Below are 27,751 nucleotides of genomic sequence, written 5' to 3'. Positions count from 1 at the left end.
AGGCAGGACAAGCTGTCAGAGAGAAGGGTGAGAGGTGCGAGGAGCCACCGGGAGGGAAGACATAACATCCAAAACATGAAGCACTAAGAGAGGGAGAAGAAAAGGGACTTTGAGAGTGAAGCACTCGTCTGGATTTAAGGAAATTAAAGACACAAGACTAAAGAGGTGTGTGCTGGAAGCATGGGGTGCATTCACAGCACGAAAGCAGGTGGCATAAAGAAGCATGGACCTGATACAGACCCTGGAGGAATCCCCATAAAGGAAGACCTGGAGGTGCATCCTGAAATCCTACAACTCGCTGAGGTAAGTGAGCGACTGCTCTTTAGGGAAATGTAAACATGCCAGTTGAACACAGCAGAAAACCTGATCATAGTTTTTAAAGTCCATTAGCAGCTAAAGGAAAGCAGCATTTTGAGTGAGGATAAACAGGAAGTAAAAGATCATATTAAATGTCTCACTTTAACAGCATCCTTCGACATGGCGTACATGATCGTTGCAGTTTTTGTCAGTTGACTCAGCAGTAGAGGCCTAACTATTTAATTGTTATACACCACACTCATCACGCAGTCATGGGGAGCAACCAAAGGAATCCAAAGAATTACCACTACGTTTCGAAATTAGATGAAGCCTGGACTTCAAACCAGCCGTGTTTCTCTTATGAAGTACTGTATTCCTCCTCCTCTGCATTAAATAGAACAGCAGCATGTAATGCCATACACATACCGGAAGGCTAAATGAGCTTCGCAGATCCCATTTTTAGACCAGCCACATTGGTTGCATGTGCTGCTAATGTTTACAGTCAAAAGTATTGGATTGTTAGGGCCTTATATACTATTTAGTTTTTTTTTATTATTATTACATATAAAGATGTCAGAAGCAATGAACGAGGAGAAAACAAGGTACCCACTGCAGTGGACGTTTGACTTGATCACCGTTAATGATGTCCCTCGGGTGTCAAGGCTCAAGAGGAAGTGGTATAAGTTACTGTGTGGTTTGGACCCACCGCCTGCCTGTCTGCGGGCTCTATTTAGGAACATCTATGACGATTAAGACGAGAGCCCCACTTCCACATGCACCAAGTCTCTGCTGGACTTTTATAGAATCTAAAATACAAGGTGGCTGTTGATTCAACGCCGAGGATGCACACTAGAACGTGTGTGTTCTCACATGTCGGAGTAAATCACACCGCGGCATGCTGTATGTCAGTATGATAGAAGGAGGAGATTGGAGGAAGTATTGAAACACATACAGGACTTTTCATTTGTGCAGAAAAGTTTCACATTGAACTTCTGGATATTGCTGGAACAAAAATTGTTTTCAGTCAGATCACATGTGGTCTTAGATCCCCCAAAGCCCTGTGTCTGTCTGCGTTGTGTGTGTGTGTGTGTGTGTGTGTGTGTGTGTGTGTGTGTGTGTGTGTGTGTGTGTCTCTCTGTCTCTGTCTCTGCCTCTGTCTCTGTCTCTGTGTGTGTGTGGGGTCAGGCCAAATCATGATACCATAGTCCCTGCTGAATGGGTGGACTCCAATGCAGGGGAGAGGAATGAAATGTGTCATACATGCAAACAGTCTCGGAGTTCTTTGTATTGTTTGTAGCGTCTAATTATCTTTCCCCCTTTCTTTCATGCACACACAAGCACACACTCATTCTCGTAACCTATTTTCAGCATTTTCATGGCTGTTTAGAGGTGACAGTCCCGGCTCATGCAGGTTATAAATACCCAGCCAGAACTGGAGCATACCTCCAGCTCGCCACCTGCTCCTGTCCCTTTCTGAGTGTGTGTGTGTGTGTGTGTGTGTCTGTGTGTCTGTGTGTGTGCATGCGAGAGGTTGTGACTCTGCAGCGTATCATCACTTGTGAGGTGCCACTGAAAAAGCCAATGAGGCATTTAGTGCCAAGAGGGGGGGGTTCATGTACTCTGTATTCACTTAGTGTGTGTTGTTGCAGCTGTATATTTTGAATGTAGAGGCAGAGAGTATATTTGTGTGCTCAGAATAAAACCTTGATAATTAAACCTTTGTTACTGAGTCATATGATTTTCATGTTTAAATAGCATTTTTAATTTCACTATGGGTAAATTATTTTGAAATAACGCCCTATAAAATGCTTCTGCTGCCGTCCCACCAGTAATAAACAGCCCAAGAGCCGCAGTCATAAAGAAATCCATTATGCTTCTGAGCCTCTCTGCATCTACATGTTAGATGTGGAAGCGCTCTGCAGTGGTCAGAGATGCTTGGAGAATGACATAAACTTTGGCTGTAAAGAACCTAATGGGGTGGGGTTCAAATACTGCAATGCAACACTGCTGATAGTCAGCACAACCTCTGGAGACTGAATGTCCGTTTCAAAACTTCTTCTTTACTGGTATCAAAGCACAGAAGTGAGTGGACATGATCTGACAAACACCTGTGGAGTCTAACAGTTCATATTCAGTCTAATTATAAAAAAAATAAAAACTCTATGGGAAGCTTAACATTTTCAATCTCACACAACATTTAACAAATAATAACAAAAATATTATTTGTTTACACCTATTTAACTGGGTCATATTATATTGCACATGTTCTAAAAAGTTGTGTTCAGTCTTACTGTATTTTTGTTCTTTGTCTTTAAATGTAGTGAGACAAGAAAATTTTGGGGGAAAAGTGGTAGCATTTTGTAAAAAGAGCCCTCCACACTGAGTCATGAGTCATTTTATCCATATAAGTTTTAAATTTAATGACAGTTCTTTATTTGATGTCATTCTTTGACACATGATCAAATCTGCTTTAGATTAAAGTGCGATCTCACCAGTGTGCAGCTCTGGTCACATGTTGTGATGAAGCTTGTGCTGCTTGGAGTTTTTTTTTATTTCTATTTGTCAATAGAGTAGGGACAATTGATTGCCAGATTTTCATCAAATGAAAAGTTGTTTGCACCAGAAAAAAGAGTCCCTACACTAAACATATCAAAATCCCCTTAAACCTTAAATAGATTGAGAAATTACTTATTTGCTTACAGAAAATTAGTGACATTTTGGCCACTCTTGGACATTAAATAAATGTCAGTTGCAACAGAAATACTATTACCAGATTCAATACATCATTGAAAAAAAGTTCTGATGCTTGAAAATCACTTCTCTGCAATGTTCATCACAATTTGTAATGGAAGAAATAGGTTTCCTTCATTTGAAACTGCGCTGCACTACTATGATTTGTCCACCGGGCTGCGCCCTTTACTCATCCTGAGTTTTTAGTTTGAACTTAACTGGCATCAAACGGTGAATGATTGCAGGAAGGTTTCAGCACACAAACTAATGAAATGGTGCTTTTCCAAGGTGAAATGATAAAACTGTCATCTGACGTGTTTGACTTTTGAAATCATTTGCAGGCTGTTAAGGAGAAGTAGATGGTGAACTCTGAATCAGTATCAGCTTCGGTGGAACTCACACCTCATGTCAGTTTTGTGTCATCTCACTTGCTTGGATGTCAAAAGCTATATTTTTATAAATTTTTATGTAACTGTGCTAAAACTTGGCAAACATGTTCAAAGACAAAACCCAAATACATATATAAACATGAAAACATCTGTAATTTAGTTGATCCAAGACAAACAGCAAAGAACAAATCTATACAACGTCTGTAAGGCCATTTTAATGTAATTCACCCCCGTTAGTGAATGCCACAGTTTAAAGCAGCAGTCATTCATCATAACTGCAGAGGACATATATATCAATAGTCCAATGACTTGTTACTCTGCTGCTTTTGTTATTAGATCAATACATGCAGCATAGTGGTAATATGTTTCATCCTTGTCAGGGAGCCTGAATCAGTCCCGGTCAGCAGCCAAAACAAACACTGCGAGTTTTTGTAGATATGTCCCAAAGGATATTATAGTGACTTTATCATATAACAGATTTCTTTCATTTGGTTGTGCACACCCTATAACAGTTTTAAACACCTGCACCACTGAAATCTGTGGACGCTAAAGTTAAGCTATTGACAGCAGTCAGCTTAGAAATAAAGAGGAAACAGCCAGCCTGTCCAAAGGTAGGCCTGGTAAAGTCTGCCTCCCAACACCTAACTTAGAAACATAACCTGGCTATTATCTCAATTTCTTTAAATGACAATGTGAAACTGGCCTCTACAAAGAATTCTCACCTTCATCTACTGTTTTACTGAGTTTTATTGTGAGTTTCACCCCATTAGTCGTCCAGCCCACAACTTTACTGTTTTTGATTGTTTATCACTGCTCTTACAGCATTTTAAAAGATAAATTTTCAGAGAAAAAGCTGTAAAAACCCACTTTACCCACACCTGTCCCAAATTTAACAGCAGAAATTCACAGTTAGCAACTAGCTAATGAATATTACTAGGATGCTAATGAGTATTTATCTGCTAAAAAGCATGATATTCCCCACAGGAGTCGGTGAATACCAAAAACAGAGACAAAAGAAAAGTGAGTGTTGGACTTATAGGCGAGGTGGACCAGAAACACAACTGATAATATGTGATAATATGTTAGTGCAGGTATAACGAATTATATTACGTGTATGTTTTGCTGTTTCCATCTGCTAACATGCTTGTCTTTGTTTTCTCATAATATAAATCTATAAATCTCCTTTAAAGCTCTGACTTGACTGTCAGTGAAGTTGTGGTGTATGAAAGTGCTTTAATTGTTGATTCAAATTTTGCCACTTGATAAACCTTAAACTATCAGCTGCATTTGCAACTGCAAGTTGATTTAAGACACTTGAAATTATGTTGTAGATACAAAAATGCATTTGGGTTTCTTAATTCAGTAGGCAACAAAATAATTTGGAGCTATTCTGTTAAGAGTTTATGAAGTCTTATCTGAGCAAATCAACTGCATTAATGTGCACATGATGTAGCCACACAGACAGTACGTAAAACATGAATTATACATTTCTAGTCATAAAGGATTCATTCAACTTGAGAGACACAGTTTTTTATATATATATATATATATATATATATATATATATATATATATATATATATATATATATAATACATTGCGGCTGAGTGAATAAGTTGGCTTCCACAATTTTAGATGGTGGGAGAAGTGAGACTCCGCATAGTCAATAAGTAGCCTATTTGTGAAAGTGTGTCCAAACTGCTGTAAACACACTGTCACCTTCCAGAGTTAAAATCAATGCCACTCTTGTTTGGAAAAGCCAGGCACCAGAAAAAAAAAAAAGCTCAGCTGAGAAATGTTTTTTCACGACCAGAAAAATGCATCGAGCCATTAAACAGGAAAAGACACCCTGGTGTGTGCAGGTACTGTACGGTGTTTGTTCCACCTCTCCGATTGCATCATGCATACCACACACTTCTCACGTCTACAAACGGCGTCTCCCTCCTGATGTTTCCAGGCCCCGCCTTCTGCTCTGCTCAGGGAACAATTTAATGCTTTAATGTGACTCACATGCTGTCAAAAGGCTTTGCTTTGGGAAGGCGTTACCATAACTTTATATAAACACTGTCCACTTCTGTCTGGGAAAACTGAGTCGTAGTTTATTAAAAGAAAAAGTGATGGTCATGACTCAGCACATATCCTCTCCATGACTGTTTGTGAATGTATACAAAACATGCATATTAAGAGTTTTCTCCTTTATCTTGTAAATTTACACATTAAATATCATCCTGTGCATTTAGGGCGTCAATAGTATATTCCAGCTTTTAGCCATTGATATTATATAAATTTTAAGTTCAGTATTTGGAGGCAGAGAGGGAACAGTTAGAGTGAGTCTCTCAGTGTCAGATTCACCTTTTGCTTTTACCCAGAGAAGCTCGTTGTGTGATGTGTTTACACAGCTGCCGTGACTGCCCAGTGTGGTATCACCTTGCACTGTTGAAAGAAGACGAAGCTCGTCATCAGGCAGGAGAAACCGCAGCTACCTCAACCAAATAATGTTCAATATTAAACAAACCTGCTACAAAGCTGATTCAGGTTAGCTTGAATCTTTAGTTGTTTTAAATGACTGACCAATACAACTGTGCTGTTGTGAGGTTATATTTTACTGTATTATTTGTAGTCATTTTTTAAACAAAGTCAAAGCTGTACAGGCATGCTGAACATGAAGAAAGGCCATGACTGAAACAAGGAAATCATGCAACTAAAACACCCACTTATGCACGTAATCTATGTACTCGGTGACATTCAGCGTTACATCGGAACTAGCGGTAAATAAAACTCCCTATTTTCATCAATTTCGTTGCCCCACACACTGACACAGAATAAGGACACATAAAAAGACAGCAGGATGCCTTGAAAGATTGATGTGATGTGGCAGGTATTTTTCGTGGAGGGAGCTGAATGTAGCAGGTGGTCATCGGTGCTCATGCTGGTGTGTCACTGAGCCGGCACACATGTGCACTGACAGCAGCTACAGGGGGTACAGGGGAGCGTCCAGTGCCTCCGATGGAACAGTGCTGAAATCAAAATGCCTTGGGACACACTGATCAAAACTGCTAATCCTAAACATGTGACAACCACAAATGCCGTGGACAGTAGATGATCATGGGGGAATTCATGGTTTCAAAAGCACACAGTTGCTGTGATTAAATGATTTCCTTGGAGGTGTGCGGTATTGCTTTCACCTGCCGTGCGGATGATCAGTTTCACTTGTCCTGTGTGTCTGCAGCTCGCCAAAGCCAGCAGCCACGCCTTCACAGCGAAGAGCTTCAAGAGGAGACGAGCATGCGATGTGTGCAAGCAGAACATTGACAACCCTGCGGCTTTCTGCAAGGGTGAGTCTCCATCTCAGTCCGGTCCGGTAGCTGATCCAGAGACACAGCTGCTCAGGATGAAGACACAGACAATCTCACCCTGACCGTCCCCTTTCTTTCTGTCTGTGAGTAAAACATCTTATTTGTTTTTTTGTTTTCACAGAGTGCAAGGTTGCAGTTCACAAGACATGCGAGACCAAGGTAAGCCACACGTTCCCTCTGTGAATTCAGCACAGAGCACACGCCTTCCTTCCTGAACAAATTGTCCTCCTGTGTCAAAGTGTCTTGGGCAGCGATGTAAATATGATGTGAGGCCTAAGTGGGGTAAGCCATGTGCACTGACCTAGATGTCTTGTAAAAGAAGGCCTCCCCTCCCTTGAACTGCAACCAGCCAGGTTGCTATGAGTAATTCAGTCATGTGGTAACGCAGCAGCGCTCTCCTGCACCTGGGAGGTCTCACTTTTATTTCCAAAAAGTGACTCCTTAATACAGTTTGATAAGAAGCATTAGAGTGTACAGCTTACAGTAAAAATACATCATTGTGAGAAGTGCTCTCAGGATCATCAATGGGGGGCAGCAGTAAGCTGTCGGTGGTCTGTATCCCCCAGTGAGGGAGCAGAGGAGGAGAGAGCAGCAAACGCTCAGGGGAGGATGCACTTTGTAAATATATGCTGTTCGTCTGTGGATCAGTTGGTGTGTGTCGTAAGAAAGGCAAATACAGCGAGAGAAAGGGGGCTTCTGAACTGGTAGGAAGGTCCTCGTTTGCAAGAAGTCACTTTCAACTGCACATGCCTGTACAAAAGTTAACAGTTGCCGCTCTCAGCTTCAAACTATATGCTCTGTTATCGTATAATCTTTATTTGTCTGTTGGTAACAAGAAGGGAAACAGACTATTAAACACTTTCAGTCACTATATTGTCTCATTAAAGTCCACTAAATTTTGTCATAGCGTCCCTGACAGCCTTGAGAAATACTATCAGCTACTAAAGAGGACAATATATGCATGAGAAAATCCACCAATAGTTTGACATGTGGTTCCGAGTAGAGGTGCTTGACCTTTATGGTGTTTGGACCAGGAGTCATTCTAAGATGCCATGTTTCCACTTTGTGGGAGAGGAGCTCTCTCTCCGTCCGCAGCTTATGTCAAACCGTTGGCAGCAGTCGCCTCTGCTCTCATGTGACCCTGCTCACAGCCGCTCAGTATCACACGCCGCTGAGGGAGTTCATGACCTTGCCGTAACTGGGCTGTTATGCCTCGCTGTTTAGTCTAGCAGCACAAATACACTAAAATAGAAAAACAACAACAACAGTAGCACATTTCTGCTCTGTCACAAAGAGAGATCCATCGCTTTTTATTTACCTTGAGGTTGTCAAGGTGTGCAGTGACTTCCTGTCTCCTCCTGTTCCCGCCTCCACACGTACACGCCCACACGCTGTAATGGTGTATCTCTGAGCACTACCAGCTGTTGTCCCTTAGCACCATGTATTTAAAGAGGATTATTATTTTTGTCATGCTCATCCCCCTGGTCATCACGGCAATAGTTCAAAAAAAGAAAAAAAGAAAAACAACCTCTGAGGCTGCAGGAGAGCGGGCGCCATTGACGAGAGAGAACATCATCACGCAGGACGATGATCAGTCTGGATAGGAGAAGTCTTAGTGGGTAAATATAGAAAATAACAAGAGTGCCGTAGATGCCTGCCAGTGAGTGATCTTAGGGGGACACAAATAAGTGAGAGGCAGCTGGGGAGGCAGACTGTGTCTCACTTATTTGTGTCCCCCTAAGATCACTCACTGAGATCACTGAGTATTCAGTCCCATTTGGGGGTATTCATAAATAAAGAGGGAACATTGGGTCAAGGCTGCAAACTCATGTCTGCTTCATGTCATGCTGTCCCTTGTTTCATCGATGTCTTTCTAACATATAACTGACTTACTTTTACACATCTTGCTTCTCGCTGTCAGCATCTTGTTTTACTTTTAATCTTTTTTACATTTCTCCTTTTTATGATGTTTTATAGTCACTTTTTTTTTTTTTTTTTTTTTTTTTTTTAAACATCTCGCACCTCTTAGTTTTTTTTTCTCCAAGTGTTTAATGCTTTCATCAGTGTGATATGCCAGCCGTCACTAAAGATCCACTTTTTTTTTCTTTTTTTAATCTTTCATCCTCTGTGCATCTTCTTGTCTTTGTCTATCTCATCGGCTGCATCATGTGACATCATGCCTTCCTGTCATCGTGCCACTTCTATTCTGCCTCTTGTCATCCCTGCACCTCAGCCTCTTGCCACAGAAGATGTCACCGGACATCAGCACCCTGTGACTCTGCCGGGCTGCCCCTGCTCTGCATGGTGGCGTATTGATGCTTGTGTGAGTGCACGTGTGAGGGGATGCATGTGCTCTGTTGCCGCTGCGCGTATGGGAGAGGGAGGGAGGGAGAGGGAGAGAGAGGGAGAGAGAGAGAGAGGGAGAGAGAGAGAGGGAGGGAGAGAGAGAGAGGTTATGTTGCATGTGCTGCTGGCACACTGTGAGTTTGTGTGCGTGTTATTATGAGAGAGGGAGGGAGGTAAAGTGAGTTGGTGAGGGAGAGTGAGCAGAGGGTTTAGGAGAGGGGGGGAGGTAGTGTATCACAAGCTATACACAGGACTGCTCAGAGGCAAAGGGGAAGACTGAAGCTGCTTGTTGAGAGGTAAAAAACACTCTGCACTGTATTTACTGAGGACAGCTTTGGGTTTTATTTTGCCTGTGTATACTTAGCACTTTACTTTCCACTTTTCTTGTGCCTTGTGTATTTTATTTTTATTTATTTTTATCTCCTCCCGAGTAACAATCTAGAATCTCTAAACCCTTTCCACAGTATTTCCTCTGATAATGCGGCATGTGATTGTGCATATTATTCCATTAAAGCCGTAGCCCGGAAAGAGGATTTCATTCACTGTGATTAAGGCAAGTGCAGAAATTGAAGCGGAGACTCCTGCTGTGACCTACAAAAAAAAATACACAGATTTTAATTATTTATCCTGTAGAAAGAATTCTTAGGGTTTACTCTTTAATGAGACGGTTGTTATAAAGCAGAGTATGGGCACAGTGCCTAAACCTTATTCTATAGGCTTCTGTACAGGCCTGTAAATGTGAAATACATGCCAGACTTTGTATGTGTTTGTGGCTATGTGTCAGTTTCTCTGCCTGTTTGCTGGAGTCTGTTTATCTTTGTGCATCTGTGTCAATCTTTATCTGTGTGCACTTCCATGTGCCACTTTTCTTATTTTCAACTTTTATCCAAATTGATACTCTGGAACTTTTTCTATAACTTTCTGCTGTCAGAACACATTTTCCCACAGTTTCTATCTATTTACCACAAGTTTCAATGCTGTGTGTACATATCTCTGTCAGATTTATATACGTAGGCAATCATCTCTGGCAAAAGTACACCTGATGGAGACACACGGCTGTATCCCCAACCCAGTCAGCTGTCCGGACATCATCGGTTGGATCTTAATGTTGTGTAGTGAAGTACAGATTGTTACAGCGTGAGCTCAAACCCACCAGCTGCTCTTCTAATGTTTCATGCTGATTTATGAATTGATCGAGCCATTGTGATGCTCCATGGGTTTGTGTTGTACATAATAGTGTTGATTTGTCCTAATTAGTGCCAGTCAAGTTAGAAAAGGCCAACATGTGCACAGTTGTGAGAGTCTTTGTTTAAGGAACCTCAGTTTTCTAGTAGCTTATAGTCTGATAGTGGAAACTTGAGGCAGATGCTGATTACCAGCCCAGCTATAATCCAGACTTTATAACTTTTGCTGTTGCTCGTGTCCGACCTCATAAAAGGGGACTGGGTGGACATACTGGTGGCACCATGTGTCACATCCCAGGGGAGATAACAGTTAAATTGCTGCAGATGGTTGAAGTGGATGTTGTAGATAAAAAAAATTTTTTAAAAAACGACATATCCTCCAGATAAAAATCTTTGTAACTTGATTAAGGCTGTGGTTTATCACCATCACATTGCTGTTGCTATTTATAGCCATCACTGGCATGATTTATTGTTCATAAATAATTATCATGGTTTATTCAATTGTATCACTTTACTTATCAACAATCAGTGTTACAAGGGACACACACACACACACACACACGCTCAGTGTTTATATTTACTCTTTGCTTTCAATTTCCTGAGTCTAAGCCAAGTGATATGTGCACAGCATGCTTTGTTTAATTTAATACACTTCCTATTTTGGATTTTTTTTTTTTCACCGACTCATAACTATGTCTTTTAAGACTGTTTCAGCTTAAAGGATGTCATTTGTAATATATCTTGTTGACAGTGGATGGATATGGGCAGTAGGCTTTGATCAATTCATTTAATTGATATTTTTCAGCTATTGGGTGTTAAATGTTGTTTGGCAAAGTGTCGATATAGGACCACGTTAGTTTATGACAGCCATGAGGCAACCACATGATGCAAATCAATCCACTTCTCTTCGGAAAATGTGACTTCCCCTGCTACAGTAATTGCAAGTGGATTCAGTGGATGAGTGACAGACCAAAAGACAAAATGAGCCTTTAAGTGTTCGGAGGGACATAGGATCTAAAATAAGGAGCTCTATCAAAATAGCTCTGTGAAATCTCTCTGCTCTGTGTCGGTGGTCAGGAGGCATGTTCAGCTGTTGACATCTCTCTCTCCCTTCCAGCGTCCTCTTTCCTCTTCCCGTCTTTGCGTGTATTTTTTCCCCTTGTAGCTCTGCCCATTATATTTCTACTCCCCAGACAGTTTTTGCTTTGAGCCTTCATTCCCTTCTCCTCTTCCTCCAGGCCAGTTCGTCGGTGACGTGCCGGGGCTGCGCGTGATGCTTATCGAGGTGTTCTCTGTCATCTGATGTTGTTTATTCGGAGGGATGCATACTTGTATCTCACGGCAGGGATGATTGTGGTCATCCCGCCCCCCGGGTCAGTAAGTAGAGAGTGTAAAGTCAAAGGAGAGGGGGGGGGCATTGGGGATAGGACATAAAGAGATGAGGGATCAAAGATGACAGAAGAAGGAAGACAGACAGATGTGATAATGAGAGAAGAAAGACACGGGGACCCTGACTTTCAGCCTCCTATGAATCACTCCACCTACTTCTATATTTTCCCTCTGGTGCTATGAATTGAAAAGTTGCAGAAAAAGAAAAGAAAACCTCAGATTTTTTTTTTACTTTGGGCATTCGTGTCTTCTTTTTTTTAAGGCTATGGAACTTTGAATAGTTCATGGTTTATTTTGCTTTTTCCACTTTCGGATAGGAAGGCTTACTCATTTCTCCCTCTCGAGTGTTATGTCAGCACTGAGCTGACTGTAAGAATGAAACTGTCTCCTCCTGGATGCCATACTGACGCCCGTGTCTCTAACACTCACATCTATCTCCTGCTTTTCCTGCTCTGACAGATCTCTGTGCTGGAATTCCTCTCCCTGGCATAGAAAGAGATGATTTAAGATGTGGCAGTCATCGGCTCACATTCAGATCCCTGCAGTCATTCTGTAGTGGAGCGGATTAGCTGCCAGGAAACTCTGAAAGTTTAATGTGGAACTGCGTTTAATATTAAATAATCAGTCAGTATTTTTTTCATTGATGTTGATTATGTAGAGTTTAAAAGTCAGTAACTATTGAAATACGCCTTTCATTGTTTTCCATAAGATCAAGGTTATATCTTAAAGGAATAGTTCTACATTTTGGGAAGTATGTGCATTCATTTTTTTGCCAGGAGACATGTCTGTCTGTTAAAGCTGGAGCTGAGGAGCTGATCTCAGCTTATTGGAGTAAAGATGCTGCAGACAGGGAGAAACAGCGACCCTGGCTTCCTTTGAAAATAACACAACCAGCACATCTTAATACTTTAGGCTACTGATGGTTGCTGGAGGGCTGATTGCTTTTAACCTTCAGATAGAGACAATCTCTGTTCCCCCATTGTAAGTCTTTATGCTAAGCGAACCAGCTAATGGCTGTAGCTTCATATTAATCCTATATACATGATACAACCATTAACAATCAGCAATCTTGTCATCTAACTCTCGATTTATCAGTTGCCTGTTTTGTCCAACAGTACCAGCAGATTTACTGTTCGTTTCTCTGCCTGACAAATGAATGAAAAGTTTTCCTTGATGATGTACCGAGGGAAACCAAAACCTCGAAACAGATCGGGCATCCAGAGTCCACTAACGGTGAGCCGGTCCCTGAGGGTGGGATCGAGCGCTGTCATTGGCACCTCAGTAAATGCTAAGTGATGAACAAGACAAACGGAACCAGATGGCTCCGTTCCCTGTGGCTCCAGCTTACAGCCCACATGCATTAATGAAGACCCCGAGGCTGGCAGAGCTACCAAAGACACATGTACTCTCTGCATGTATTTCTGTGTGAGTGTGTGTGTGTTTGTATGTGTAAACCTGGGCCGAGCAGCACTGACATCCTGCTGCAAATTGCTTCCTGTTGACTCTGGTGCCTTGCTCCTCTGCCTTAATGCTGCATCTCTGCTGCTCTCTGCTTCTACGTCCAACCCTGGTCTGCTTTTGTCTGCATGTGTGTGTGTTTGTGTTTATACATGGCTACACATGTGTGTGTTGTGTCAGTCTCCTACTGTTCCTTCCTGGAAGCGACTACTTTATCCAGTTAACTACCATTATTAAACCTGTTAAGACAAGAGTTTTCCCCTATGGCTGAAACTCCTCGTTCTTTCATTTCCTATTGGAGGTTTTATAACTTTTTGTGATCCGTCCTCGTGTGCTTAGACACTCTGAAGTACACACAATGGATATTACAATTCACTCTAGATCAAAAAAATAGATTACTATTAATACAAATTGCCAAATATGGACGCATGACAATAATCAAATAATTATATCATCTTGTCATTTCAGTATATTTGGACTTTTCTCTGCTATGAAGCAACAAATTCTACCATAACTTATCCCCTTCACTCCCCCTTTTACTCATTCCTCCCTGGATCACAAGCCTGTTTATGTTTCCCCCTTTTTCCTTGTCACACCCTCCTAAACTTTCCTTCAGATTTACTCTGTGTCCCTTCTGCAGCGCTGTTTACCGTCTCTCACACAGACTGTGAGTTCTATGAAACAAGAAAGTTATAATTTGGACAAATGCTCTTTTTATCAAAAAATAAACTAACTAACAACAATATAGCAGCACATCAATGACCATAGTGACAGTACATGCAAATGTCAAACTTGCCTTTTAATGGACTTAAATGATCTGCTGCTTGTGTCTAATGTCAGATTGGGCACCTCCAGGAGTCAGAGGTCGTCGATGCCTCGGCTGGCGGCGCACAAAGGACCAACACCACAGCAGACATCATGTTTTGTCTCATCAGTCTATATTATTACCATCTCTTTCTGAAGTTGCGTGGGGGTTATAATGTTGCAGCTGCAGCAACCCCTGACGGTGGTGACAGTAATTTGGATTCACATTTTTATCATCACAGCATCCTGCTAATGCTTCTTACCTGAAGTGACAATATGCCAACACAACATGCAGCTACTCTGAACAAAGACAACACCAACATAACAAAATTAAATGTCTCTTGACCTGCAACAAAAACTTGGAAAACACTTGAACCATAAGTTCAAGCAAGGATAAATTCAGTTTCACATTTAGTCATGAAAACATCCTGTAGCATTGGTATTTCCTCTGCCTGCAGTTAACCTAAAACTGAAGAATGTATCTCTGCATGGCTGCTGTGGTTTTCCTCAGATTCCTTCAGTTGGTTGTGACTGTCAGGACTGTGACTTGTTAACCTGTTGCCTGACGCCTGTCAACACTTGCCAGCGTTCAACCACAGAGGGTGGCTCACCTGCCAATCAATCTTACGGGAAAGTTCAAAGGTCAAAAGCTAATGTGGTGTCACCTGTCAAGGTTCACCATTGGAACCTGTCGCTGGACTGGAATAGTTAGTTTGATTCAATTTATTGGCTTACCTCCCTCATTTTCCATCTGAGTGGTGTTATTCATGCATTTCTATCCTTATTGTTTTTAATTATTTTATGTGACTTACATCATAAATTATAATTCTCATGAGAGCATCCAAAAGAGTCGAACAAATACAGCATGCCTTGACATAGCGGTGTGAAGAATTTTCCTCATAATGAACAATCCAAAATAGAAGATTGCTACAGAAGCCTGTTGAAGTTTATGCGTATGATAGTCGCTCTGTTTGAATGACTTCATCTTCACTCGGTTTCTCTCCATACGTGTTTGTGGTTACTATTGGCCCACTGACAGTCAGAATACAAGCACTGCAGGCCACATGTAGAGTCCTCCTCCAGTAAACTTTCTCCGCTTCTATCTTCTTCTCCTTTTTTAAGGGGCGCAATCAATCATTTTTATTGAGCACCTCTTGATATCCTCAGCATCGCTTCTGCTTATTCAACTGCCTGCGCAGCAAAATAAACACCAGCCAGTCGTTCTGCAGTTAGAGAGAATTGAAACAAGGCTACATTTACTGTCCTCAAGTTTTTTTTAGGTCCATGTACACAAAGATGTCAGTACGTCTGTGTTTGTTAGTGTGTATCAGTGTGTGTTTCTGAGTTTGTGAGTCCATTGTCTCACATCATGAGTCACTAGTCCATTATGTGGAGTGGCCAAATCTGTGCTGACAGACCCTTCTTGAAACCAGCTGCTGTAGATGACAGAACAGTGAGAGTGAATTTTACCATCAGCTCTTCATCCTTCCTCCTCATCCCCATAGCCTTCCATCCCTTCATCTGGTCTGCTGGAGCAGGACCAAGAGCATTAACTCAAACACATGACCTGACATGTGCTGGTTCATCCCAGTGTGTGTGGTTGTGGTTGTGCGACCACTGAAAAATCAAACCATATACTTCTTTCCTTTTTAGGTGACTCCCACCTGCACCTCAACGCCAGACCTGGTAAGTTTTTTTGTTTGTTTGGGGGTTTTTTTTACATGTTTTTCATAGAAAGATGTTTCACACTATGTGATACTCTGTGTCACTGCAGCTTTGTGTCTTTTTCCATTTTCTCCTCTCAGCACAGTTTGACCAAAACAACGTCTCAAAAGAAGAGAGGCTCCATACCGAGGTATCACAAATCAAGAATCAGACACACGCTGACAGAAGAAAATGACATTTTTATATGCAAAAAAGCTACAGACAAATAAAAAGCACAGTAAAATCAACATTAGGGACTTTAACTTTGACTCTCTAATGGCTGTTTTGGCTCCACTGAAAGAATGCATTTTCACCATCACCAGAAGTAAAAGCGTGGAACAAGTGATGGAGCATGTGATGGAGCGCCACTACGACTTTGACCTCACCTACATCACAGAGCGGATCATCTCCGTCTTCTTCCTGCCGGACCTGGAGGAGCAGCGGTATGGCAGAAACCTACAGGAAGTGGCCTCCATGCTAAAATCCAAGCATCAAGATAAGTTCTTGGTGAGTCTGAAAAACTGAAATGATAACAAAAGTAAACTTAATTATTGACTAAAAACGTATCATGGCCATAGATAGGGACTACTAAACAACCAAATTCTTCCTTTCACTGTTTTCTTTGAAACATTTTATATTAAAATATACATATATATATATATATATGCTGTGTTTGTGGTTGATTTGTAATTGTCTTATGTATCTCTGCCTTTTCCAGCTTCTGAATTTATCAGAGAAGAGACATGACATCACAAGACTAAACTCAAAGGTACAAGTACTTTCACTTGATAAGGTACCAGGTGACACATTAGACACCAGTGAAATTCATATATATGTGATATATGTCACTATATAGTTAAAGTTAATGAAAAGATTTGACTCGACCAGAATTTGAAGCATCAATCTCTCTCTGTGGTTCAGGTGCAGGACTACGGCTGGCCTGATCTCCACGCACCACCGCTGGACAGGATTTGTGCCGTTTGTAAGGCCATGGAGACCTGGCTGACCTCTGACCCCAACAACGTAGTGGTCCTCCACTGCAAAGTCAGTGTAGCATGAACGCACATCTGCTTGCTTTAGTGTGAAAAAAATCTATTTCACGTTCACTTTGATGTGTGTTCGATTCAGGGAAACAAAGGAAAGACGGGGGTCATCGTGGCTGCCTACATGCACTACAGCAAGATATCAGCTGGGTAATCTGCATCATTATTAGTCTACAAGACACTCAATATACCAACATCTGAATGTACTCCCTGGTGGACGTGTATACGGACATCTGCAGACACCTCAGACATTTCATATTTCTTCTTGTTTTTTGTTTTTTTTACCACTGTCTGGATGTTATTTGGGGGACAAACACACAATTTCCTCTTTTCCAAAGCTATGAGTTATTTCCCCCCACGAATAGCTGCATATATGATTGTCTTTACCTTTTTTATATGCATGAATGCAGGTCGCAACAGACCTCTTCACGTAGCCTCTCCTCAAATTCAGCGTCCATTTTTGTTTATAAGCACATGTGCGTTTGGTGCCCTTGTAGCGTAAAGGCTGCTCGGACAAGTGTATGCAGCCACCACAAATTGGAGGTACGCGCATGTCGGCACAGAGCCTATACCTGTCCAACCAGAGGGCCTGTTTGGGTCTTGTTAGTTGTAAATATACTATTGCCTTCAGGATCCATTACTCACATAAATGTAACCACGTGGACCTGACATCGAAGTTTTATTTTAAGATGAAAACAAAATGTACTCAACAAAATTTTGTCCAATTCAGCATATTTCTCTTAGAGTGAAATCAAATCAACTGTAGAACACCTGTAGAACTTTCGCTTATCGATATCTTCTTTGTTCTTAAAAAAAAGAAGACAATTTTCCTCAGCCAAAGTTGACAAATTACTAGTTTTTTTACTAGTTAACCACAAAAGATAAAGAAAATGTATTTGGTGTAGATTTACCTCATTACCTGTGTAACCCACAACATTTTGCATGTACATGAATGTACTAAAGCCTTAACTAACACACCTCTGGTTGTTCCAACAGAGCGGACCAGGCTCTCACCACGCTGGCCATGAGGAAGTTCTGTGAAGACAAAGTCTCCTCTTCCCTGCAGCCCTCTCAGAACAGGTCTGACACACTCATGTATCTTCACATCTCCTCTGCCATTCCTTCTTCTTGTAACGCTGCTGTCAGCCCTTTAGCCGAACGCTTCTCTCGTCACATCATTTCCTCACCTCTCTTCAACAGATACATCTACTACTTTGGTGGTTTGTTGTCAGGTACCATCAAAATGAACAGCAGTCCCCTGTTCCTTCACCAGATCCTCATTCCTTCCCTACCAAACTTCCAGGCAGGAGGAGGTCAGTTTTACACACAAACTAATGTTACTCTAATAACTTGCAGGGCTTTTATGGTCATTCTGAGTGTGGAACAGTGAAAAAAAAAGTGTTTCACAATGTTGAAGGAAAAAAACAAAACACAATAAAGCCTTTGTGTGCAAACCCTCACCGTTTTTTATTGTTGTTCTCCTCAATTTATTTGCTGCATTTGCAGGTTTTTATCCTTTCCTGAAAATCTACCAGTCTCTACAGCTTGTCTACACCTCAGGCGTCTAGTAAGTACCTGGTCAGTTGTCCAGTTGTTGCCCGCTGTGTGTGTTTTTAGCTCACCTCCTACGGTCAGACAGCTTTCCTTCCCTCAGTCCCGTTGGCAGATGTCGACTCTACCGGCTGCTGTCTGTGTTTAGGTGTCACCCGGTCTGTGCTTATGTTAAAGTTAATGTTGTGTACTGGTGCTTTACCCGACTGAGACATGTTTTGACTGGATTTAATATGTTTTAAGCTGGTGTGCCCAGTTTGTATTCTGTGTTTTAATCAGAGAGAGCGTGTGTGTGTGTGTGTGTGTGTGTGTGTGTGTGTGTGTGTGTGTGTGTGTGTGTGTGTGTGTGCGTGTGTGCGTGTGTGCGTGTGTGTGTGTGTGTGTGTGTAGTGATCCCCAGAGCTCCAGGGCGAGGAAGCTGTGTGTGACTATGGAGCCAGCGCTACTATTAAAAGGGGACATTATGGTGAGAAATAATAGTTCATTGTGAACTGTATGTCACCAATTGAAAACGTTACTTTGATTCCACACATTACAGTACTTCACTGCAATACCTGTTATTTTTTTTGCCTAAATCCTGTAGTTTCCATTCCCACTTACTAAACTACTCAGTGAAACACTTATTTTTTTTCTCCTGCACTCTTGTACCCTTAAAAAGTACTTGATTGTTTTTTAACAACTCAAGCTCTAAAACCTCTATAAACTATGCACACATGCTTTCTGACACTGTTTTGCATGTTTCAAACAGCAAGCCCTTAGCAGCCAGAGTGGTACGTAGGTGTGTTTTTTAATTGGCTGCCGCAGCTAAACATGCCCTGAAGACATATAATAAAATGAAACACTGAAACAGAGCAAACATAAGTTCGATGTGCTGTGATGTCACGCCTGTCCACTTCTCTATCAACACTGTAAGCCTCAGTGTTTGTAGTTCATGCATCTCTTTGTCTGCAGGTGAAGTGTTTCCACCGGCGGAGCCGAGCAGCAGAGAGGGAGGTGGTCTTCAGAGTCCAGTTCCACACCTGCACTGTTCATGGAGCTCAGTTGTGGTTTGGCAAGGCTGAATTAGATCACGCTGGCACAGGTATAGAAACACAGGATCAGCTGGTTGATTTTGAAAAGTTTTCCAGTTTCATGAAAGCATTACTGAAGGCAGTGGAGGGGAGGGTATTTTAACCCTTTGTGCTGGACTGGATGAGGGTGGATCAAAACGTTCTACGACTGCTTCTGTCGGCTCAGCACCACGGCATGCATGTGAACTAGTATTTAATGTTTTGTCGCCCGATTAACATCAGCACCTGAGATACACATGTTTTTGTGACCATCGGATTTCTCCACACACCTGAAATGAGCAGAGGGCACAGATCAATGTTTGTGTCTAATTTTCGGGGAACTGAAAGAAGTCGTAGGAAACTAAATCTGGCGAGCAGTGGTAGTAGGAAGCAAAAGGTTTGGTGTTGAGGGAGAAAAACTTGTTTTCTTTCAAACAGTTGTAAGTGGGCGCTTTGTTATGGCAGAGAACAAAGTGCCATCGCGCCACAGTTTGGATCATTTTCACCTAATGTTTCCCTCAGAGCATCACAGTTAAACTTGGTGTTCACAGTCTGAGCCTGTGGGACAAATTCAATGTGCTCAACTCCACGAATGTCAAAAGAAAAACCCACCTGGGTGCGCTCCAGACCTGATGAGCTTTTTTACAACTTGGACAGTGACATTTTGCCCCTCTTGAAATTAGAATGTCTTTTCTTGCTGAAGGCCTTTTAAAGCATTCTGTAGAAGAAATTTGAGTTTGACACTAAATTTGGTAAATTTCTCTGCTTAAGTCTGTGAAGAAATCACAGTGTAACTACCAGTGGTCACAAAAACATTTGTAACTTCTGAAGTTGATCAAGTGACAAAACCTGGAATACTTTGTCATGAAGGCTAAAGCTTCCCCCTTCCCTGTGAATGTCATGTGCCTCGCTAAGTTTGTGCACAACGGGAGCGGTCTCTAAATTTGTTGATCCACCTCGTATTACTGCAACGTGGTTGTTTCGACTATACTTCTGCTTCATTCCACTAAAATCTGAATATATCAAAAACATATGAATTAATAAATGAGAAACCTCCTGCTGTATATCATGTTAATTCCTTTGAGTACATGGCTGTACTGTTGCTGTATAATTCAAGACCCATTTATTCCTCAGACCATCGTGGTGTTTGTGTCTTCTGAGACAAATAGCAAATGACAGTGTCAGTTTAGATGAAACAGAAATGTCTGTGCACATAGCTCACGAAGCAGCAGTCTCATGACAGCTGCTTCAAGTGCTACAAGCTGACGCATGCATACAATGTATAAATAATATTATCCACACTCATGCATGAAAGTAAAAAGAAAGCTCATGTCAGATGACAGATTTCTTTGATGTGTTCTGCTTTTTTATTTGAGCCAGTTTCTGTCTTTTTGGACTATTTCTTTCCATTATGAGAAGAGTGGAAGCAAGTTTCTTTATTTATTAAAATTGTTTTTTCTACTTCACAGATCACACCTTCTTGTGGATGTTTTTTTTATCACTCTCTGTAGTTACGGTCTGGATATTTTAGTCACTTCTTTTATGCTTACCTCTCTGTAGATGACAGATTCCCTCCAGATGCTACAGTGGAGTTTATCTTCTCCAGTGGACCAGAAAAAATGAAAGGTGAATATTTTCAGCTGTCTGCCTGTCACTGCATCCTTTGAACCATTTCATGCACAAACTATCTCTTTTTTTGTTTTTTGTTTTACATTTTAATGTGTTTTAATATCAAATATCATCTGCTTTCCAAGGGCGAGAATACCGCAAGAACGACGCCGCCATCAAAGTGGACTACAACACCTCGGACGCTGTGGTCAGATGGGATTCCTATGAGAACTTCAACTTGCACCACCAAGACAGCATAGACAGTAAGAAAAGAAAAACACAGGTTTAACAAGAAAACCTCATTTAAAAGGGTGTAAATTAAACATCACGTCACATCCCCTCTCCTTTCTACCAGACATCTCTCATACGAGGGGCCCTCTGGATGGCAGCTTGTACGCTCAGGTGAAGAAGCGACGTGGACCGGGCACAACCACCTCAGTGGCATCACTCAATGGATGTCTCACGAGCAGCCCGACAGTGAAGCCCCAAACTCCCAGCCAGCCCCAGCCTCTCGCCTACACCTCTAACTCCAGCTGCTCCTCAGTCCCGTTGGATCGCCAGAGTGACGCCTCCCCGTCCAGTAATGTTTTCGACAGGGAAAACCCAGACTGTCCTTTGAGGAGGGGAGACGGGGAGGACGGAGCAAAGGAGAAGACGAGAGGGAAAGAAAGGGATAGAGAAACAGCAATTTTAGATGACGGAGACCCATCGAGTCCCGGGGGTTTGAGGCGAGAGCACTCGTGTTGCGGTCGAGCGAGTATAAAGTGTGGCGATGTGGGACGGGAGAGGGACAGAGAGACGTGTCTTTCCAACGGTCACTGCCTCGGCCGTTGTAACAGCAATAAAAAACATCCAAAAAGCCAAACTCTGCCAGCCTTACCTACTAAATCTGTGTCCCCTCCTCCTCATACAACTCATATGGAACTCTGCCATCGCCATAGTGCCCATCCTTTACCAGAGTTACCATGGGAACGCTCACCCCCTCCTCCACCTCTGCCCTGTCTCCACAGGCCATTTTACCCTTATTCCACCCCTGAACACGCGCGGCCACACAGCCACACCCTGCCGGCCTCAAATAGAATCTGTGCTGGTGAAGAGTGTCACCTCTTCCATTATCCGAGCCACGGCCCCGGCTCTCACCTCTCCCACCCGTCGCAGACCTCAAGCCCTTACAGAGAAATGTTCTTTGGCTCTCCGACATCATCCCCTGGCTGCCCCTGTCAGGACTGCTCCAGCAGGCGAGAGCACCATTCAGCCTCAGTCAGAGCATTCCACCCACTGCACACGGACCCATCGGAAAACCCACACTGGTCCCAAGGAGCGGGGCTACAGCGAGCAAGAGACCCACCTCCACTGTGGGAAACTGAAAATCCATGGGAGTTGGCAAGAGAGGCCGAGTTCTGGCAGTGCAAATCAGCTGTGCCTGCGTTTCGCCTTTGCCACTCTGCTTCGGACCAGGGTCCAAACCCAGAGCTGCCTAGATTTGCCCTCACGCCTCACCAGAACTATCCCATCCCCCAGTCGCTCATAGATGTTCGGGACGGAGCCAGCAGTGGGTACCACACCCCTCCACAGCCCCACCACTCCTGCCCCTGCTCTCCTTATCAGTCATCCCCAGCTGAGAGTCACGAGAGTCGGGGTTATGCCTCAGGGTATCACTCTGGATCCGCCTCGCCTCTGCCTGCTAGTAGCCCATCTCCTGGGAGAGGAATGCTGCCGGAGACCCCCTCGGGATTTGGAGACCAGCCGCACATGGAGCATCACAAAGGTGAATGAGGAAAGGGCGAGTAGGATGGGTTATGTTAGCATGCTTTCATAATTCTTGTGCCACTCTTTGTTATGCCTTCATCTCATGTCTTTTAATGTCTTCTGTTAAAGTGGAAAAGGTCAAGGCAGATGCCGAGGATGACATATCCCAAAGTTCAGAGAGTAAATCTGACTCTAATGGTCAGTCCAGCACCCCTGCTCTGGACTCTGATCATGACTATACGGTTATTGGTAGCAGCAGCCCCACACACACAGAAGACAGGTGGGTGAAACTGTACTTTTTGACATTTACTCATCTGGATGGATTTAGCTCTATTTCCAGCATATGTAGACATTTTTTTCCCATTTTGCCTTTTCATTAGTGTAACTGCTGATAGCCCTTCTCAAAGCCAAGAACCCTCGACACATCTGGAGTTCAACAGCAAAGCTATCACACCAGTACCAACAGAAACCCAAGCGCAAAGTTCAGCCGTATCTGTGAACCCCACACAACCATCAACTGAGTCCTCTCAGGGTTTGAGTCTTGATGGGAAGATTGGAGCAGCGAAGGCCACAGGAAGTGCAGATGGATCTAACCAATCGCACGCTTCAAGCTATGCTACCGTCATCATCACCCCAGTCCAAGTGCAACTCAACGGGTCTGCCCTTCCTGCCGATACCCCATCCAACTGCAACAGAGGTTTATCCTTGAATCCTTTGGCCAGTCTAAGTTCTAGCCCTTCCACCACTTCTCCAAACTCTCCTGTTGGCTCCCCGGAGCTGCAGTCCTCCCCTCAGCGCTCCACGTCCGCTACAGACGCAACAGGACAAAGACTGACTCCGGACAGAGACAGCTCGGCCGACACCAAACCTCCGTCACCCGTGCCCGACGGATATCACACGCCGACATTCCCCTTAGCATCCTATTACTACTCCCTACTTAACGTCCCCCATGTCCCGTACACCGGGTACACTGCGGTCACCATCCCCGCCATCCAGCCGCCGCTCCCGGAAAAGAAGCGCTTCTCCTCCACGGCGGGTTCCCTGAACGGACACAACTCTCTACTCCGGGCCTCCTCGGCTCCGTCCCCCACGCACCACGTTTCTTTCTCCCCTGCCGTGGCAGAGCAGAGAAGGGGGTCGGCACAACACAGCTGCAGGGAGGAGGCAGACATCAGGGTGAACGCAAAGTTCGTCCAGGACAGCTCCAAGTACTGGTACAAACCAGGCATCTCCAGAGACCAAGGTGAGGGTGGACAACGTTTGTAACTATCATTTCAAAACAATCCACTCTTCACACGTCACCATATGTAACCTGTATGTTGTCATCGGCTAATTTTACACTGCAACACCTCCACTCTGATGTGTCTGTAGCCATAGCCGCGTTGAAGGACAAGGAACCAGGAACCTTCCTCATTAGAGACAGCAATTCCTTCCAGGGAGCCTATGGACTGGCCCTCAAGGTGGCCACTCCTCCTCCTAATGCCAACACCACCGGGAGCAAAGGTATCCTCAGCACCTTTTTCTTGCACATCATTTTTAGTATTTGAGAGCCTTTGAAAACAGTTGTAATATGTTTACTGTGGCTACAGAGGGAGCATCCTAAAAGTCGAAAATTCAAAAAATAATCCTGAATATGTCATCAGGGTTATCTTGACCTGAGTTAAGAGACTTTGGATTTTTAATGGAAAGCCACAAACTGGACCTTAAAGTTCGAAAGACAGATGCATCTGCAAGGCAGAGAGGGTCTAAAGATGCACTAGTTGGATCCTGTACTTTTGGAGCTTGAGGCATAATTGAGACTGAAAGTATTTTCTAACACAAATGAGGCACTATTGTGACCAAAGTAAGGCAGGTATTTTGTGCTGTACATAACATACAACACATTTTATTATGCTGTATTTTTATACTTTTGCTCGTATCCTTGGCAGCTTGATTTTTCATCCTCCCTCCTCCCCTCTCCTCTGTCCCAGGGGATCCTCTGGAACAGCTGGTGAGACACTTCCTCATCGAGAAGGGACCACGGGGAGTGAAGATCAAGGGCTGTCAGAATGAGTCCTACTTCGGTTAGTTATATGGCAGACACGAACCGCCGCAATATGTTTCACATATTCAGTTATGGATGAGATCCTTAAACTGACTTGGGGAAAGGGTTTTAGATTTTTTTTGATTTTTTTTTTTTTTTTACTTCCCCTCCAAATCCCCTATTTTCTTTATTTTGATCCCCTCTAATCCATCAGTCATAATCTGTTTTACCTCTTTTTTTCTTTTCTGTCTTTGTGTTAGGAAGTTTATCTGCCTTGGTGTACCAGCATTCAATTACTCCCATTTCTCTGCCATGTGCCCTTCGCATCCCAGAAAAAGGTAATATCACCATCATAGATATTAAAGAACATTAAATATACAGAATTTCATTACACAACTAAATATAAAATATCTTTTCAAATAAGCTATATCCATGATTAGAGACCAATTAAATACTGTGAATAGTAGGTTATTACAGCCGTTCCAGGCCTTGATCATTTTGTCAGCATGTAACTGAAGTCCATGATCTTTTAGATCTGGTTGGGGAGCTTCAGGAGATGCAGAGCGCAACAAATACCAGCACAGCGGCTGACCTCCTCAAACAAGGAGCAGGTACAACACAAGCTTTTTTTCCACTCTCGTGGGATGTATCAGAGATGCAGTTCCTACTTTCCACCAGCGGAGACTGCTCAAGCCTCATTATTTTGACAGCACTGATCCTGAAAGAAAATCTTTTAATATTAATCCACATATTTTTCATCTCTCTAATGAGTCAGCCTGCAACGTGCTCTACCTGAACTCGGTGGAGACTGAGTCGTTAACGGGGCCCGAGGCGGTTTCCAAGGCAACCAAGTGCACTTTGGCTCTGAGTCCACGCCCGATGGCAACAGTGGTCCACTTTAAAGTGTCCTCTCAGGGCGTCACGCTAACTGACAGCAAAAGAAGGTACTTCTTAGGTGCTCCAATCTTACTTATTGTACTACTACTCTCCAATAGAGTCATAATATTGTTTGTGTTTGCACAGGCTATTTTTTAGGAGACACTACCCAATTAGCAGCGTCACTTTCAGCAGTCTTGATCCCCACGATCAGAGGTGGGTCACAGAGACATCAGATAAAAATATACTGTGATTTTACATGTACTTTATGTGTTTGTTCATGTTAGCGCTAATTATCCTCAGTGAAGGTGATAACAAATGTGTTCTTGCTGCTGCTGCTGCACAAATACTTGTTAAATATACTTATATTTTATTATAATATAAGGTCTCTTTGTGAGTTGCTTGTCTGCTTTTTCACTGTGAGGTGAGTGTAGATTGCTGCAGTGCCAAGTCTTACATGTTATTGATGTATTTCTTCGTTCTGTCTCTGCGTCTCTGTTTGTGTGCCCGTGCTTCAGGTGGACTAATTCTGATAGCACGTCAAGCAAGTAAGTGCTTGTGTCAGTGTGTGTTTGTGTGTTTTTTCGTGAGTGTCATCTCCAACTGGTACAACGTGCTCCTTTTGCATGGCAATCGATTTACAACGTCTGGAGACAAACTTTTGTTTTCTGTGGCTGTTGAATATTGTTTCCTCCCCGTTCTTTTGACCTCTCCCATCTCCTCCCTGGTGCAGGATGTTTGGCTTTGTGGCAAGAAGGACGGGCACCGCTACAGAAAACGTGTGCCACCTGTTTGCGGAGATGGACCCCGAGCAACCGGCTGTGGCCATTGTCAACTTTATCAATAAAGTCATGCTGGGACCACAGCTGCGCAGATGAGAAAGCGGGAGAGTTGGAAAACTCTGGACTTTTAGGGATCTGGGGGAGATATTAATATCATTTTTAAAGTATTTTTTAATGAGGTGTGTATATAGCTACATTTTGTGTTTTCATTTGTGCAGGTGGCACGACTGTGCTCAGCTGTACGACCGCTTTTTGTAAAGGAATCCGGTGCTCTGTAGAATAAAGTTTTGTTTTGGTGTCGGTTTACAGAGCAAGAGGAATAGTTTGAAAAGCCAAAGAGTGACCTGACTTTGGTGACCTTTGCCAAAATGAGGTTGAAATTTGATTTGGTTTGTTATGTTTTCGTTGCTGCCGATAACTTCAATCATGTTGTGTGACATTTATGTTTCAAACGGTTCACATGATATACAACAAAGTTCACAAACTGCATGGGCAAAAATCTTCACCACGTTTTATTTTTAGAAAGGTTTGTCTACATTACCATCCAAATCTAAAGTAAAAGGGTCTCAGAAAGTCGTAACAATGTGGGAGGATGTAAGATTCATGTTTTAAGGTGTAAAGTAACAGTAAGTAGTTATGTTCCTAATGTGAGCTGAGACAAAGGAAAGTACGTGATTTAATGAAAGCGATTGTGTACTTTAAATATACATTTTAACTTAGTGGTTACATGCATATTTCCAACAAAGACTACTTTGTCCCCATCTTATCTTTACTAATAAAAGTGTATTTTTGTTCACATGATAACCACAGATGTAAAAGAGTATTAAATTAAACCTGACAAGAATTTCAAACACAGACAGGTATACAATTTTCCAAACAGAAATCAGCTTTAAACAGGATTAACACATAGTTTTAAAAAGTCATGGACACTCACAAATGTACTACTGCTACAAAAATTTAAACACCCAATTTTGTAAAGTTAAACATTTTTTTTTTATGGATTTAAAAGATCTACAATATCACATGCCTTGTCCTCATTTCAGAATTTAACCAATAGCTGTGGAAGCATGTCAGGAGTGTCTGAGAAATGTTTCACTTTAAGCCAAAGATTTATTCTGTAAAGACATTTTTAAGTTGTTTTTTTGTATGTATATCTTTTTGTTTGGTATTTGTGTGTTTTCTATAAACTGAGACAGTATTTACACAGCTTCAGCACAATCGTTATTTTTTCATATAGGATTTTTATGTAAAAGAAGTAATATATTTTAGGCCTCTGAGGTGGTGGAAAGAATGTTGTATGTCGTATTTGACAAGAAAATTAAACCAAGAAATTCAAACCAAGTGCAGGTGGATGCCTAAGGCTTTGTGTGATGTATATCTTGTGATTCACCAGTCCATGCGGACCTGATTCCA

General features: G+C 42.5%; 1 protein-coding gene across 4 annotated transcripts; it reads left to right on the top strand.

The window, feature by feature from the left end:
• Positions 1-27,751, top strand: LOC138203147 (tensin-2-like). 4 transcript variants are annotated; one of them, XM_069157814.1, is made up of 27 exons: positions 1-303; positions 6,646-6,751; positions 6,894-6,931; positions 15,607-15,639; positions 15,759-15,808; positions 15,984-16,164; positions 16,376-16,426; positions 16,579-16,701; positions 16,786-16,850; positions 17,697-17,780; positions 17,901-18,013; positions 18,207-18,267; positions 18,642-18,717; positions 19,203-19,332; positions 20,861-20,926; positions 21,055-21,171; positions 21,264-22,676; positions 22,787-22,937; positions 23,038-23,900; positions 24,029-24,160; positions 24,628-24,720; positions 24,941-25,018; positions 25,214-25,291; positions 25,456-25,624; positions 25,704-25,772; positions 26,075-26,104; positions 26,290-27,751. In XM_069157814.1, the coding sequence occupies exons 1-27, from the start codon at positions 181-183 to the stop codon at positions 26,432-26,434; spliced, it is 4,638 nt and encodes a 1,545-aa protein (XP_069013915.1). In that variant the 5' UTR covers positions 1-180; the 3' UTR covers positions 26,435-27,751. The 4 variants fall into 4 exon arrangements, with proteins under 4 accessions (XP_069013915.1, XP_069013906.1, XP_069013924.1 ...); XM_069157805.1 differs by having other exon boundaries at positions 15,981-16,164; XM_069157823.1 differs by lacking the exon at positions 26,075-26,104 and having other exon boundaries at positions 15,981-16,164.

The sequence above is a fragment of the Embiotoca jacksoni genome, unplaced genomic scaffold, assembly GCF_022577435.1.
Source record: "Embiotoca jacksoni isolate LCO1_2020_lvr unplaced genomic scaffold, fEmbJac1.0.p SCAF_1, whole genome shotgun sequence".
Classification (NCBI taxonomy): Eukaryota; Metazoa; Chordata; class Actinopteri; family Embiotocidae; genus Embiotoca; species Embiotoca jacksoni.
Note: the sequence above shows the minus strand (reverse complement) of the source record. Positions and strands in the feature narration are given on the sequence as shown.

What these genes read in the sequence shown, in the direction of transcription:
- LOC138203147 (XM_069157805.1), top strand. Translation starts at nt 181, where the DNA reads ATGGGGTGCATTCACAGCACGAAAGCAGGTGGCATAAAGAAGCATGGA. An exon ending in GCACCTCAACGCCAGACCTG is followed by an intron (nt 15,640 to 15,758) that starts GTAAGTTTTTTT and finishes TTCTCCTCTCAG; the next exon opens with CACAGTTTGACCAAAACAAC. An exon ending in CTTGATCCCCACGATCAGAG is followed by an intron (nt 25,773 to 26,074) that starts GTGGGTCACAGA and finishes CCCGTGCTTCAG; the next exon opens with GTGGACTAATTCTGATAGCA.